The 16,785-nt window shown below is 48.1% G+C and overlaps 1 protein-coding gene across 1 annotated transcript in view; it reads right to left on the minus strand.

Moving 5' to 3' along the window:
* Window positions 1-2,275: 2,275 nt before the first annotated feature.
* The window catches only part of nradd (neurotrophin receptor associated death domain), a 40,847-nt gene continuing 26,337 nt past the window's right edge, over window positions 2,276-16,785 (minus strand). Inside the window, exons 3-7 of the mRNA XM_068030811.1 lie at window positions 11,031-11,163; window positions 10,056-10,406; window positions 8,969-9,164; window positions 5,859-6,001; window positions 2,276-5,193 (exon numbers count right to left, since the gene is read on the minus strand). Coding sequence (XP_067886912.1) covers window positions 4,886-5,193; window positions 5,859-6,001; window positions 8,969-9,164; window positions 10,056-10,406; window positions 11,031-11,163 — 1,131 coding nt within the window. The 3' untranslated portion in view covers window positions 2,276-4,885. The remainder of the gene's footprint in view (window positions 5,194-5,858; window positions 6,002-8,968; window positions 9,165-10,055; window positions 10,407-11,030; window positions 11,164-16,785) is intronic.

Genomic DNA, 16,785 nt, shown 5'->3' on the forward strand with positions numbered 1-16,785 from the left:
TTCCTGCCTGACAGCATCATATCTACCCTTCCCCCAATTGTAAACCTTGCCCTGTTGCACATACCTATCCCTCTCCATTACCACAGTGAATGCTACAGAATTGTGATCACTATCTCCAAAGTGCTCGCCCACCAACAGCTCTATCACTTGCCCTGGTTCATTACCTAGTACCAAATCCAATATTGCCTCCCCTCTGGTCGGGCAGTCTACATACTGAGTCAGAAAAGCTTCCTGGACATACTGCACAAACACTACCCCATCCAAACTATTCGATCTAAAGAGTTGCCAATCAATATTTGGGAAGTTGAAATCCCCCATAATTACTACCCTGTGACTTCTGCTCCTTTCCAAAATCTGTTTCCCAATCTGCTCTTCCACCTCCCTGCTGCTATTGGGGGGCCTATAGAAAACTCCCATCAAGGTGACTGCTCCTTTCCTGTTCCTGACCTCAACCCACAGTGCCTCAGTCGGCAGATCCTCCTCGAAAATTCTTTCAGCAGTTGTTACACTATTTCTAACTAACAATGCCACCCCCCCACCTCTTTTACCACCATTCCTAATCTTATGAAAACATCTATAACCAGGTACCTCCAAAAACCATTCCTCCCCCTCACCTATCCACGTTTCAGTGATGGCCACAACATCGTAGTCCCAAGTGCCCATCCACGCCTTCAATTCACTCACCTTATTCCTGATGCTTCTTGCGTTGAAGTATACGCACTTTAACCCTTCTCCGTGCCCATCTGTCCTCTGTGACAGTGCTACCTTCCCCAATACCTCACTACACTCTTTGTCTTTCTGAGTGGACCCACTGGTCCCTGGATTACAAGTCCGGTTCCCATCCCCCTCCCAAACTAGTTTAAACCCTCCCGAACAGTACTAGCAAACCTCCCTCCCAGGATATTGGTGCCCCTCTGGTTCAGATGCAGCCCGTCCTGTTTGAACAGGTCCCATCTTCCCCAGAATGCAGTCCAATTATCCAAGAACTGGAAGCCCTCCCTCCTACACCATTCCTGCAGCCACGTGTTCAGCTGTGCTCTCTCCCTATTCCTAGCCTCACTATCACGTGGCGCCGGCAACAAACCAGAGATAACAACTCTGTCCGTCCGAGCTTTCAGCTTCCAGCCTAACTCCCTAAACTCACTTCTAACATCTGTGCCACCCTTCCTTCCTACGTCGTTGGTGCCAATGTGCACCACGACCTCTGGCTGCTCCCCCTCCCCTTTAAGGATCCTGAAGACGCGATCACAAACATCACGGACCCTGGCACCAGGGAGGCAACAAACCATCCGTGCGTCTCGCCTGCGCCCACAGAACCGCCTGTCGGTACTCCTCACCATCGAGTCCCCGATGACTAGTGCTCTCCCATTCTCCCTCCTTCCCTTCTGAGCCACAGTGCAGGACCCCGTGCCAGAGGCCCGGTCACTGCAGCCTGCCCCCGATAGGCCGTCCCCCCCAACAGTATCTAAAACTGTATACTTGTTGTTGAGGGGAACGACCACAGGAGATCCCTGCACTGACCTCTTCCCACCTCTAACTGTTACCCAGCTGCCTTTGATTTGTGGAGTAACGACCTCCGTGTAGCTTCTATCTATCAACCCCTCAGCTTCCCGAATGATCCTCAGTTCATCCAGCTCCAGCTCCAATTCCCTAACACGGTCTGATAGGAGCTGGAGACGGATGCACTTCCAGCAGGTGAAGTCGGCAGGGTCACCGGAGGTTCCCCTCACCTCGAACATTCTGCAGGAGGAGCAATACACTACACTGGCTGCCATTTCTTTTATTCAATTACCCCTTAGTTAAGTACAACTATAGATATTAACAAAAACAGTAAATAGCTTACCTGCTCAGTCCTTTTTGGTTAGAGGAGGGTAAAAAGGGTCTTATTATTAGGTTAGAGGAGGAGGATGGGTGGGAGACACTACATGTGTAGTGGCTCTGGTTTACTCAGCTCCGCACCTTTAAGGAAAATACCTACCCAGGAGTCCTCGCTGCCGACCAGCTTCCGGTTCCTCCGGCGCCAAAAGAAACTCAAAGACAAGGAAAACAGTAAGTAAAACAGTAAGTACTTACTTTTAAAACACAGCTCCTGATGCCTTCACTCACCCAACGAAGAGTCGCTACCTTCTCCTGCTGCTCCGCCGGGAAATGACGTGGTTTTTTTTTAAAAAAAAGATATAAATTTTTGTCGGACACAATTATGCAATGACAGCACAATGAGTCGAAGGTTAAACTGTCTACAACACCAAAGCAGAAAAGCCCAGCCTTCATTTTTAATTATGTACAAGAGGAGAAAGTTCCAGAAGAATCAGCCAAAGAAAGGATACAATTCCTCCTCTTTTTCAAAATCTCTGGATATTGTACCAGTTTACCATATTTATTGAAAAAAATTATATACAACAATACAAACATAGGTAATGGATTTGCCTCAACAAATTGGCATTGACAAGGATTAGTAAATACTTCACAATATTGGACATGGCCTGCCATTTTAGTTAATGCAGCAGTCATTTTGATTGATCTTTTTCTGTCCCGCCCTTGTTTAGTTGGATTGACTGTACAGGTTTCTCTGACCACAGGGACAGGATCAGACATGGATTAGATACAGAGCAAAGCTCCCACTACACTACACAAAGTACTCTCAAGTTACCTATACCACAAACAGACTGAAGCCCCAACACTGCCCCCAGAATCTCCTGTGGGCTGAATATCAACCAAGGATTTCAAGTTCTATTTCTTGCACCAGCCACCATCAGTGCCTTGTGCTTGATTGTCTTTGGGGAAATGAGGGGAACATTTATACAGAATTTCCCCTTGGAAGATTATATGTTCTCAATCTAGTCTCTTATGTATGCTGTCCCACAGCTATAATCGGTAGGCAATTTTATTTTGTTTGTCCACTAGGAACTGGACTGAGACTTGCAAACTCATTTGACACAAGACAGAGGAAACATGCATCTACTGCAGGCGGAGATTTCAATCTGGACTCTAAAGAGATACTAATAGTTTACAACAGTCCACCACTCCATGCAAAAACATGTCCACACCCTAATAAATTGTATCTTCGAAAGTAGAGTAACACATAGGTCAGAGTTTTTCTTGATTTTTTTTTTTGGCCATTATGTACTCGCCTCCTCTCCTGAAGGTGTTAACTCTTGCTGGAGTACAGTTCCATAACCCTCCTCACCCACCCCTCCCCCTCAAAATGCATTCAAATTAAAATCATTATGAGCCTATCTACATCTTGGCACAGTTTGTAACAGGGGTCACAACCAATAATATCCTCACCTATTACCTATCTAATGCAAATTCCAGCAGAAGGTAGCAGTGAGGGAGTGAACACTGGCTAATGCTCCCTTCCTTAACCCCCAGGTGGGCTGATGCCAAAGGTCCCCCGACTTGGATCAGTTAACGCAGCATTGACTTGTGGTTCAATTGTACCTTTCTGGTCAGTTTGCCCTAGTACCACAACCCAGCAAGTGCACCTACTGAGCCATCAAGGGAACTTATTCAGTGCCTGAGAAGTGAGGTACAATTTAAAAAAAATTGATGCATAAAATCACAAAGATGCAGATAGTTTGCTCACTGTGGCCACACTGACTTATGACTTCTTGTCACTTCGGGCAGCCATTTTAAGGGCAACCTTGGCAGCCATTTTGTGGGGAGCCATTGCATTTGGCAGTCATCGAGTACGAAGCACCTGAACCAGACAAGCCTGATTTGAGTTAGGGTCATCAACAAGGAGTGCCTATGCACACAATAGGTGTGATCAGGACTACTGGCCAGCTGGAATGACAATCCAGAGGCCCAGGAAACCAGGTTGAATATCTAGATCCAGTTTGCCATTGTGGAGAACCAAAAACCAGAATGGCTTCCTGCAGTTCAGCTACTTCCTCCTATCCCCACACAAAAAAACAGCCTTCCTCCAATACCCCTCCCCCACTGGAAAGGGTCTGCACTATTCTTTGGCCATCCAGTGAGAAAAGGATTGGCTCAGGTGGCACATTTGCCATCCCACACAAAGAATAGCTGCTTTAGCAAGGTAGAAGAGGCCGGGTACCGAAGGATTTTTTTTTTTCTTTAATTCATTCACGAGATGTGGACATCACTGGCAAAGCCAGCATTTATTGCCCATCCCTAATTGCCCTTGAAATAGTGGTGGTGAGGTCACCTTTTTGAATACAATTGAGTTGCTTGCTAGGCCATTTCAGAGAGCAGTGAAGAATCAACCACATTGCTGTGGGTCTGGAGACACACATAGGCCAGACCGGGTAGGATGGCAAATTTGCTTCCCTAAAAGGATATTAAGTGAACCAGATGGGATTCTACAACAATCATGACCATCATTACTGATGCTAGATTTTTATTCCAGATTTATTTAATTAATTGAATTTAAATTCCACAGTTGTCGTGGTGAGATTATGAATTCATGTCTCCCGATCATTAAATCGAGGACTCTGAATTACTATTACAGTAAGATAACAACTGTGCTACCATTCCCGAACCCACAGCGAGAGTCAGCACCTACAGGAAGAGGAAGTGAGCAAAGAAACCAGAAAAATGGAGCAGGCAACTTTGCCTGTGCAATTGTGCACAGGATGCGAGATAATTAAAATCAAGAAAAAAAAATCTCCCACACGTCTCAAAGCATCATCTGATGTGGGCCAAAAGCATGACTCCATCTACTGATGGATTCCAGATTCCCAATTCCCACACAGTCAACTGATTGCCTCACAACATATCCCAGCTACAGTCAAGAGGTTTTCTTTTTAAATTAACTTAAAAGACCCAGCCGCACTTTTGAGTCTGGGTGAACCCCTTTTGCCTGTAAGCAAGTCAAAATCTTTAATGCATAAAAGGTTGACTATGGATGTTGCCTTTTCGGTCACACCAGAGAGATCACGGCTTGCTCCAATTTTAGACGCTCTGCGACATCGTCCCTCTCCATCCTCCCCAAGGCCTTGCAAAGCACGTCCAAGCTAGCACCATCCCTCATTGACCAATCAGACAGCAGCGTGTGAGCTGGGTCCTCTCCACGGCCAATGGTGGCCACACGCTCCTCATCGTAGCCCAGGAGGTGCGCAAGGCTGCGCCAATCTGCTCGGTTGGCATTCTGGCTGCCAAGTAGCCGCTCGACCTCTTCACGTTTCTGCAGTGGGAGTTTGCTGTAAAGGGGCGGGTCAGCACGAGCAACTGGGGGAGGGACAAAAAAGACAAAGTTAGACAACTAGTGGTCAATACTGGAACTGCAACAGTCAACAAGATGTCAGAATTTGACAGAAAAACAGAAATCTAGGAGTGAGTTACAGGCTGAAATCTAATCAAGAGGTTCATAGCAGGTACCTGGGATTGAATTACAGGCCGCAGCTGAAACTTCTAATAACTTGTCTGGTCATGAGAAGGTATTTTTGGGATTTGGAGGGCGGAAAGGGAGAGGCAAGGAGAAGGGAACAAAACCAATGGCTAATAGGGGGAACATCTTCCTCAATAGCCGAACGCAAGCCAGAGAAGGAAAATTCATGAAGTGTTGTTTACACACGCTTTAATTTTAATCCCAAACCCACCTCACTATTTCACCCCCTTTTCATTCATTCCTCAACCGGACATCTTTGTAGTCGGGTAAGCAGGGAAACAGCCTTTTGCCTGGCTCACTAGCGGCACAAACTGCACCAGGTCAACCCAGGCACGATTCCCCCTTCCAACTCCCCACCCTTGTTGTTCAGCGTGCACTGGGAACAGAATCAGGCTTAGCTGCGATGCCTCCACAGTCTGCACACACTCTTGGACTCTCACAGGTGACTGAGATAATGAGGAGCTCCCATCGAACAGTCAAATCCCACTGCCAGAGCAGGACATACCTTTACTGAGCTGTGGTTCATGTAGGCTGTGTGTGTCAACAAACACTCCGCTGTCACTGTGCAGCTTCTCGCCTTCGGGTCCTGCGTCGAGCTCACCAGCTCGTGCCTTCGCCAGCTGCTTCTTCTGTTTGCATGTGTTCCAGCTGCGGGGAGAGAGAGAGAGGGGGGGGGGGAGAGAGAGAGAAGGGGGGGGGGAGAGAGAGAGAAGGGGGGGGGAGAGAGAGAGAAGGGGGGGGGGAGAGAGAGAGAGGGGGGGAGAGAGAGAGAAGGGGGGGGGAGAGAGAGAGAAGGGGGGGGGGAGAGAGAGAGAGAAGGGGGGGGAGAGAGAGAGAAGGGGGGGGAGAGAGAGAGAAGGGGGGGGAGAGAGAGAGAAGGGGGGGGGAGAGAGAGAGAAGGGGGGGGGAGAGAGAGAGAAGGGGGGGGAGAGAGAGAGAAGGGGGGGGGCAGAGAGAGAGAAGGGGGGGGGAGAGAGAGAGAAGGGGGGGGGGAGAGAGAGAGAAGGGGGGGGAGGAGAGAGGAGAAGGGGGGGGAGAGAGAGAGAAGGGGGGGGGAGAGAGAGAGAAGGGGGGGGGGAGAGAGAGAGAAGGGGGGGGAGAGAGAGAGAAGGGGGGAGAGAGAGAAGGGGGGGAGAGAGAGAGAAGGGGGGGGGAGAGAGAGAGAAGGGGGGGGAGAGAGGAGAGAGAGAGAGGGGGGGGGGAGAGAGAGAGAAGGGGGGGGGAGAGAGAGAGAAGGGGGGGGGTGAGAGAGAGAGAAGGGGGGGGGATGAGAGAGAGAAGGGGGGGGGAGAGAGAGAGAAGGGGGGGAGAGAGAGAGAAGGGGGGGGAGAGAGAGAGAAGGGGGGGGGGAGAGAGAGAGAGAAGGGGGGGGAGAGAGAGAGAGAAGGGGGGGGGAGAGAGAGAAAGGGGGGGAGAGAGAGAGAGAAGGGGGGGGAGAGAGAGAGAGAAGGGGGGGGAGAGAGAGAGAAGGGGGGGAGAGTAGAGAGAGAAGGGGGGGGAGAGAGAGAGAAGGGGGGGGAGAGAGAGAGAAGGGGGGGGAGAGAGAGAGAAGGGGGGGGAGAGAGAGAGAAGGGGGGGGAGAGAGAGAGAAGGGGGGGGAGAGAGAGAGAAGGGGGGGGAGAGAGAGAGAAGGGGGGGAGAGAGAGAGAAGGGGGGGAGAGAGAGAGAAGGGGGGGGAGAGAGAGAGAAGGGGGGGGAGAGAGAGAGAAGGGGGGGAGAGAGAGAGAAGGGGGGGAGAGAGAGAGAAGGGGGGGAGAAGAGAGAAGGGGGGGGAAGAGAGAAGGGGGGGGAAGAGAGAAGGGGGGGGAAGAGAGAAGGGGGGGGAAGAGAGAAGGGGGGGGGAGAAGGAGAGAAGGGGGGGGGAAGAGAGAAGGGGGGGGAAGAGAGAAGGGGGGGGAAGAGAGAAGGGGGGGGAGAGAGAAGAAGAGAGAAGGGGGGGGAAGAGAGAAGGGGGAGAGAGAAGGGGGGGGAAGAGAGAAGGGGGGGGAAGAGAGAAGGGGGGGGAAGAGAGAAGGGGGGGGTAAGAGAGAAGGGGGGGGAAGAAGAGAAGGGGGGGGAAGAGAGAAGGGGGGGGAAGAGAGAAGGGGGGGGAAGAGAGAAGGGGGGGGAAGAGAGAAGGGGGGGGAAGAGAGAAGGGGGGGGGAAGAGAGAAGGGTGGGGGAAGAGAGAAGGGGGGAAAGAGAGAAGGGGGGGGGAAGAGAGAAGGGGGGGGGAAGAGAGAAGGGGGGGGGAAGAGAGAAGGGGGGGGGAAGAGAGAAGGGGGGGGGAAGAGAGAAGGGGGGGGGAAGAGAGAAGGGGGGGGGAAGAGAGAAGGGGGGGGGAAGAGAGAAGGGGGGGGGAAGAGAGAAGGGGGGGGAAGAGAGAAGGGGGGGGAAGAGAGAAGGGGGGGGGAGAGAGAAGGGGGGGGGAGAGAGAAGGGGGGGGGAGAGAGAAGGGGGGGGAGAGAGAAGGGGGGGGAGAGAGAAGGGGGGGGAGAGAGAAGGGGGGGGAGAGAGAAGGGGGGGGAGAGAGAAGGGGGGGGAGAGAGAAGGGGGGGGAGAGAGAAGGGGGGGGAGAGAGAAGGGGGGGGAGAGAGAAGGGGGGGAGAGAGAAGGGGGGGAGAGAGAAGGGGGGGGAGAGAGAAGGGGGGGGAGAGAGAAGGGGGGGGAGAGAGAAGGCGGGGGAGAGAGAAGGCGGGGGGAGAGAGAAGGCGGGGGAGAGAGAAGGCGGGGGAGAGAGAAGGGGGGGAGAGAGAAGGGGGGGAGAGAGAAGGGGGGGAGAGAGAAGGCGGGGGAGAGAGAAGGCGGGGGAGAGAGAAGGCGGGGGAGAGAGAAGGCGGGGGAGAGAGAAGGCGGGGGAGAGAGAAGGCGGGGGAGAGAGAAGGGGGGGAGAGAGCGAGGAAAGAGAGAAGGGGGGAGAGAGCGAGGAAAGAGAGAAAGGGAGAGAGCGAGGAAAGAGAGAAAGGGAGAGAGCGAGGAAAGAGAGAAAGGGAGAGAGCGAGGAAAGAGAGAGTGAGTAACAGTGCGAGACAAAGTGTAAAAGAAAGACGAGTGATAGTGAGAGTGGGTGAGTGAAAAGAGTTAGAGCAGGAAAGGGTGAAAAAGTGGGATAATGAGAAAAAGTTAAAAGTGAATGTGTGTGTGGAAACTGCAGCACAGTCAAAATAGGGGGGTGGTCAACAAATGGTGCGGTGGGGGGGGGTCAGAATTCATGAAGTAAGGCAGCACATGAGGACAATAGGACACAAGGGGACAGAGAATGAGGAGGGGGTTGGACAGTGGACAAGGCTAGTGGTCAGGTCTGTCAATCTGTCAGCAGAAACCACATGTAAAATCAAACTAGATTTATGAGGGAAACATTTTTTCTCCCCTTCCCATCTAGTCTCTCTTCCTCTCTCCCTTACTGTTTTCTCCTCTTTCCTCTTTTTTGGGAGGAATTGCTGAGTGCCAACAGTGTGCAGCTAATTTAGGATAGACCTTTTGACCTACTGTGGATTGACATTACACTGAGTGGTGGTGATGATCCCTCCTTTTCTGAGGAGGGAAAATTAAATCAACAGCAAAATATGAAGAGCAATTTGTTTTTAAAAATAAGCTTCATTTGAAGTTGCTGGGGATGTTTAAAAAAAAAAATCACCATTTTACAGTGACATAGATTACAAGTCCCACGATGACTGCTGCAAGGATGGAGCAGTAAACCGGAATGATGTTCTTCCCCGTATCGTAGGCAGTGAAGTTGACCGTGCTGGACCCGGGTTCCACAGAGGTCATGAACTTGGCATCATCTCTCACTGGCTCGACCTGCGGTCTCCTTAGTAGTGATGAGTTTTTGTCTAAACAAGAGGCAGGAGGGAATGAAAACCACATTTTAGCTCCATCTTGTAACCAAGTCACCACAACCAATGCTAAGTTTAACAGATGGCAGGGCAGAAAAAAAAATACTAGATGCTAGAACTGAAAGAACATGGATTTCTTTACCAAAAATGGTTACCAAGGCAGAGATCATCATTTAAAGGGGAATTGGAACAATATAAAAGGATATAGGGTAAGGGCAAGGTAATGGAATTAGACTGGATTCATTTCAGTTTGTGTGAGTTGAGAGGATACTACCATCAGGAAAGACTGAGCAAGCTGGGGCTCTTTTCCCTGAAATAAAAAGGAAATATACCAAAATAGCAGAACGTTACTACAACTTAAGAGTGTCGAATTGTGAAGACTTGGCTTATATTCCCTGGAATATACAAGGTTGACAGGTGATCTGATCAAGGTGTTCCAAAATTTGAAAGATTTAATGGGGTAGATAGAGAAACTACTTCCTTTGACGGGGGGCTGGGGGAGAATTACAGCCAGGCCAAGAAGAATTTTTCCCACACAATGGGTAGTGGAAATGTGAAATTCTCTCTCCCAAAATGCTATGGATTTTGGGAGTTAGCTCAAACTTTCAAGACTGAAACTGATATATTTTTGGCAACAATTATTGTTGTATGAGAGAGAGTGAGGAAGAACAGGCACAATGGGCTGAATGGCCTCCTTCTCTGCCATTAGATTCCACCAATTTTCACGTGCTCTTCACTGGTGTCCTGCACTGTGACTGCAGCTGAGTTTCTCAATATTTGTCTGAAAAAGATCACACTGGAGAGTTTCCTGGGGACGGCAAGATTAAGCAAACCTGTCCAGGATGAGAGAAGAGGAAAGATAATCAGAATATCATGAGCAGGCCTTACTCAGGCAGACAGTGTCTGAGGTCGCTTGGCACTCCTGTAACACAAAATGATCTTCGCCACAGATGCGGCAATCCATACATGGTTGTGAGCTGCTTGCCTTCTCGGAAAAGGAGCCCTGGGGGCACGGCTGGCACACAGCATCTTGGTCCCTGTGGCATTCCACCACCACCCCGTAGCCCTGTGGGCAGGTGGTGCAAGGCACACATCTGCCACTGGATGAGTAGTATCCTTCCACACATTGGCATTGGGTATCAAATGTGACTACGCATGGCAACTCGACTTTCATCTTTTCAGGGCAGCTCGAGCACAGCTGGCAGTGGGCGAGACCGGCACTGGATGAGAAGGTCACACCTGCAACAAAAGTGAACAAATGGAACTGGTAGAAAGGACTTGCATTTATCTAGCGCCTTTCATGACCTCAGAACCCCCTAAAGGACCTTACAGCCAGTGAAGCACTTTATGTGTAGTCACCATTTGTAATGTAGAGAAATGTGGCAGCCAATTAATACACAGCAAGATTCCACAAATATTAATGAAATAAATGACCAGATATTCTGATGTTGGTAGAAGGATAAATAATGGCTAGGGGCCTGGGAGAACGCATCTGCTCTTCTTTGGAATAGTGTAACTGGATCTTTTACATCCACCTGAGGGGGCAGATGGGGCCTTGCTTTAACATCTCATCCAAAGGACAACACCTCAGGCAGTGCAGCACTACCTCAGCACTTCATTAACCGACATTATATGCTCAGGTCTCCACAGTGGTTTGAACCGAAGATTTTCAGCCTCGGAGGTGATTATGCTACCACGGAGTCATAGCTAACACTTAAAACAAAAAAAGGACGAGGTGATTTTAACAGGGACAGGAAGACAAGCACAAGGAATGACGAGTTGAACTTGAGAAGAAAGCTTTGGGGAGGGGCAAGATTGGAGACGACGTTATTTTGAGATTACAGACCTTCTCTTGACACTTACCATCCTCACAAGGCTGACATAGGGTGTTGGTGGTGTTACACTCTTTAATAACACCGTGACCTATAGGACAGAGGTCACAGCACTTGTTCTGCAAAGTAAATTGTCCACTGGGACAGGAGTCATCTGCCAGCACCTGAGGATTAAGAAATGAAGATTAAACAACTGTCCAGCAAAGGCAGGGGAGCTTTCAGTCACACCTTCTGAAGATGCTAAAGGGCGCAAGGATTACAGATCCACACCATTCTTCATGTGTGAGCCTCAACAGCAAGTACAGGTAGGTGTTCAGCAGTGGCAGGCATCACATCAGAGTTGGATCCTGTCCAGCTTACCCATTCTCTAGGATATCACTATAACCAGGTCAAGGTGATGTTTAAACATCCTGCTCACACAAAGAATGGCCACAGTGGCAAAGTGCCTCGGAAGCCAGACCCCAGTGAGAGACAGCAGAAGAGAATATTGCCATAGAAATAAAAATGGATTGGGCGCTTATCAATATCCAGAAAATCTCTGTCCCTCCCTACCTTGGGGAGGGGGGTTGGACAAGTGGGGAGGAAACACCACACACATACGTAATGGGACAGAGGGACCGAAAGCGACAACAGGAGGACTATTCTACTCACTCATCTGACAGTCCACAGCATGGTCCCACCAACTTAATCTCTTCCAAAAATCCCTACAATTCCCCCCCAATCATGAGGGGGAGGGGAAGGGGGTGGGGGGACGAGAGAGAGGTTTATTATTTTACTTACTTTGGTTTAAAGTGCAATAAAGCTACCCTCTTTCTTTGGTTCCTTTTATGATCATAGCTCATAAATAGTTAAACAAGTATATCCACTTTAAAAAGGAAATAAACCTGTTGTGGTCAAATCAAGGAGAAGGAAAAGGAGGAGAGCCCTTTGACACCTCCTCACCTGACCACAATAGTGGGCAGGCATAATCAGGAAAGGATGAACAGGCTGGGTCTCTTTTCTCTTGAAAAAAGGCAGCTGAGGAGTGACCTAATTGAGATCTTTTAAAAATTATGAATGGTTTTGATAAGTGGAAACATTCTCTCTGTATCCATCCTGTGGGGAAGAACATAACTAGAGGCCATCAATATAAAAAAGAGTCACAACAAATCCAATAGGGATTTCAGAAGAAACGTCTTTACCCAAAAACAGTGGTGAGAATGTGGAACTCACTACCGCAGCGAGTGATTGAAGAGAATAGTAAAAGATGCATTTAAGGGGAGGCTAGTCAAGCACATGAGGGAGAAGAGAATAGAGGGTTACAATGATAGATTTAGATGAGGAAAGATGAGAGGAAGCTCGAGTGGGGCATAAACTCCAGCATGGATAGTTGTGCCGAATGGCCTGTTTAGGTGCCATATATCCTATGTAATATTCCATCATGAACTCCACTCATTTAATCTCCTGAGAGAAAGTTCTGTCTAAATACTGCCTCATCCCAACTCCAGAGTATCTACCCATTCTCATGTCTCCAGTACTCAACCCTAGATGTTGTTTTCCTCAAACTTCCCCTTGTCCCTACCCCAAGCAGCACTGAGACCACTGCATCCTGTGGGGTAAAGGCCTGCTCGGGTCGGGAGAAAAAAAAACCCCCGACCCGAACCTGAAAGAACCACATCGGACCCGAGCCCGACCCAGCCCTTCCAGTTTTTCCCACACCCGACCCGACCTGCAGCCGGCCAGTGGAATGTTCACTTTACCTACCTTATGATTCCGAATCCGTTTTTCACTTTTTCAGTTTGTGCAGATAAGCAACAAAAACTGTAATTGGACTTGAAAGGTTGTTTAAAAAGATGAAGATTGGAGCCACGAAGTCAGTGATTGTTTGGTCACAAGTTAAACAGAAACCCATGGAGTTGTGCCCAGACAGGTTGTGCCACACTGTATTGCTTAAAATAAACATAGCAGTCGCCCGAAAGCTCAGGAAATATTATACATTACCTAGACTCCTGCTTTACAGGTTGAAATACTTGCTGCAAGTTTATCCAGTGAGCAGCTGAGATGCAGAGACCAGGAAGGTCCTGAGTGATTAATTATAAAATATACAGTATTTAAAAAAATATATAAAATGATCAGTCAGGACTCTAGTCTACACACATACAGTATGCTGCTCACTGGATAAACTTGCAAGTATTTCAACCTGTAAAGCAGGAGTCTAGGTAACGTATAATGATATTTTCTGAGCCTTCGGGCAATGGCTGTTTATTTTAAGCAATACAGATACTGGTACAGTGTGGCACAACCTGTCTGGGCACAACTCCATGGGTTTCTGTTTAACCCACGACCAAACAATCACTGACGTCACGGCTCCAATCTTCATCTTTTTAAACAACCTTGCAAGTCCAATTAATACTGTGTGTCCGACCCGAACCCAGAAGAGTGACCCGACCCATGTCGTCAGGTCCCGCTCGAGTAGCAGGCCTTTACTGTAGGGTGGTTGACCATCGCATTCTGTACTTAAATCCCTGTTACAGTTACAGTTTTTGTTAATCACTTCTATTTAAAGTTAATTATTTTAGCCTCTCCTTTTGCTGGGACTACATACTCCATTGTCATCGAAACCGCAGACCTTGGTATTCCAACCCTCCCAGATCATTCCGAAATTTCCAGGAATTAAAAATTAATCTTCCAGGCAGCACAGGAAACAAAACATAAGGCCATTAAAAAAAAAGTTTTTAAAATTTTCTTTGAAAGTTTTTATAACTAATAAACAAAAAGCTATCAGACACAGGGAAGAAAGGCTATTTGACTGGCAGTCAAGATTCGCCCCATCAGTTAAGAGCGTTTGCTTCCCAATGGGCTTGGGAAAACAGTGCGTCACGAGGATGGACATTTCGCCCAATGGCATGAATATGCAGGCGGGAAGGTTGGAGGTCAAAGGTCATGTGGTGAAACCTCCAACGTCCAGACAACCCTATAATGATCCTCCCCCGAAGTGCAGACACAGCCCTATTTGCACTTATATTTCTGACTCTCTGGTTTATCCTGTTTGGATTTCATTAGTCTGGAGGTTTGGCAAGAACTATTCCAAGGACTGTCGCCTGATTGGTGAATAAATCCTAAATCAGAACCATCAGTAAGTAGAGAATTATGCAAGTTAATAGCAGCAGTGATTTAAACTTCACGCCTGCACTGCCCCCACCACCCCCCGCCCTTCCCCCAACCCCCAGAGGCTCTATTGCATTGAACAGAGCATCAGAAACAAAAATACTTGGGATATTCCAAGCCTAGATGATGAGGGTTGACAAGCTGTTCAACGATGTATCATAGCTGACTACATTTTTTCTTCTTTCCCTAGCCCAGAGGCACTGAGGCCAAAAGTACTGCCCAGGTGGTCCTAGCCAAGATCAGCAAACTCTGCAGAGGCCTGGGTTTGAATGGCCGGGTTTGTGTGACTCAGTACTCGGGACCTGCATCTACTCAAGTGTAGCTTCGAGCAACACTACAGCTTTCTACTTGATTAGCTTACACTCAAAGCAACATGGGTGGGAATGTTACTTTGCTGCAGTGGGAGGAGTAGGAAGAGGGACAGATGTAGAGCAGGAGAAGAGACATGGAGGGCTAGGGGGTTGAAAAGGGAGAAGGTGGAAGCTGTAGTGGGAAGAGGAGGGGAAAGCAGGAAAAGGAGGGAGGGTATTTAAAAAGGAGAGAGGAAATGGAGGAAGGATGGGAAAAGGTTGGGGAGGGAGGAGGAGGTAGAAAAGGGAGGGTGTGGAAGCTATGTGAAGAACTGGTTGGAAGAGTAGCGTGGGGGGGGGTGGGGGGAAGGAAGAGGTGGAAGAGAGGGAAAGGGATGGAGGAAAAGGACAGAGATGGAGGAGGGGGCAGGAAGGGAGGAGGAAACAGAAAATTGGTTGAAAAAGGAATTGAGGAAGAGGACGGTGAAGGAAAAAGCAAAGTGCTGATGATCCAGGATCCTGTGATTCAATCACAGCTTCAGTCGTGCTTCATTGCTAGGCTGACTGTTTCCAATTTATATGAACAACTTAGATTGAGAAGATCACCACACACTGATCTAGTTTGTAGATTGTACAAAACTCAGCTGCATCTGAGGTTGAGAGTGGGGGAGGGGAAGAGTGTAGCAGTTCCAGCAACCTACTGAAGAAGTGAAATAGATAAAACATTCCTGGGCAAATAGCAAATGAAATACAGAGAAGGGAAGCCATTTAACCCATCTAGTTCATCATACCATAAGAACCCAACGTTAATCTTTCCCCACAATCCAACTACTTCTTGAATAACACCACTCCCCTACCCAGAAGCCACTTTATACGGAGTATAAAATATTTCACACAGGAGGAAAAAAGTTGGGCAAAATTAGCACTTCATGGCAAAACAAGGGAACATATTATTGAAAGGAACACAGTGAATGTTGTGGATGAGGATTTTCATAAAGGCATCTGGTAATGCTGCAATGTAGGAGTTTCATTGATAAAATTCATGCATGAGGTATTAAAGGGAATGTCACAGCATGGACAGGAAGTTGGTTAAAAGAAAAAAAAGTGTGTTTTGGACAGGAGTGATGTAAACACTGGCATCCCCAGGGTTACTTATGGGACCATTGCTCTTCAGTTACAGTTCAGAAGGCAGCCGTTCGGCCCATCATGTCTGCACCAGTTCTCTGAAAGAGCAACTCCCTCAGTTCCAATCCCCTGCTTTCTCCCCATAACCCTGCACATTCTTCCTTTTCATAAAATAGTCTAATTCCCTTTTGAATGCTTCAATTGAACCTGCCCCCACCACGTACCCAGGCAGCGCATTCCAGACCTTAACCACTGCCTGAAAATGTTTTTCCTCATGTCACTTTTGCTTCTCTTACCAAATACTTTAAATCTGTGCCCTCTCGTTCTCGATCCTTTCGAGCGTGGGAACAGTCTCTCTCTCTCTACTCTATCCAGAGACCTCATGATTTTGAATATCTCTATCAAATCACTTCTCAGCGTTCTCTTTTCCAAGGAAAACAGTTCTAACTTCTCAAATCTATCTTCATAACTGAAATTCCTCATCCCTGGAACCATTCTTGTGAATCTTTTCTGTACTCTCTCCAATGCCCTCACGTCTTTTCTCAAGTGCAGCGCCCAGAATTGGACACAATACTCCAGCTGAATTCGAACTACCGTCTTATATATGTTCAGCATAACTTCCTTGCTCTTGTACTCTATGCCACTATTAATAAAGCCCAGGATACTGAATGCTTTATTAACCACTCTCTTAACCTGTCCTGCCACCTTCAATGACTTATGCACATATACACCCAGGTCCCTCTGCTCCTGCACCTCCTTTAGAATTGTACCCTTTATTCTATATTGTCTCTTCATGTTCTTCCTACCAAAATGAATCACTTCATATTTTTCTGTATTGAACTTCATCTGCCACCTGTCTGCCCATTCCACCAACTTGTCTATGTCCTTTTGAAGTTCTACACTATCCTCCTCACAGTTCACAATGTTTCCAAGTTTTGTATCATCTGCAAACTTTGAAATTGTGCCATACACCAAGGTCTAGGTCATTAATAGATATCAGGAAAAGCAAAGGTCCCAACACTGACTCCTGGGAAATTTTATTCCATGAGCTACAAGTTTGCTCATACGTCTGTTGTATGGCACTGTATCAAATGCCTTTTGAAAGTCCATGTACACCACATCAACAGCATTGCCCTCATCAACCCACTGTTACCTTCTCAAAAAGTAACATTCGCACCACACAAGTGCCAGGCAATGACCATCTCCAACAAGAGAGAATCTAAC

This window comes from Heterodontus francisci, chromosome 5 (assembly GCF_036365525.1).
Source record: "Heterodontus francisci isolate sHetFra1 chromosome 5, sHetFra1.hap1, whole genome shotgun sequence".
NCBI lineage: Eukaryota > Metazoa > Chordata > Chondrichthyes > Heterodontiformes > Heterodontidae > Heterodontus > Heterodontus francisci.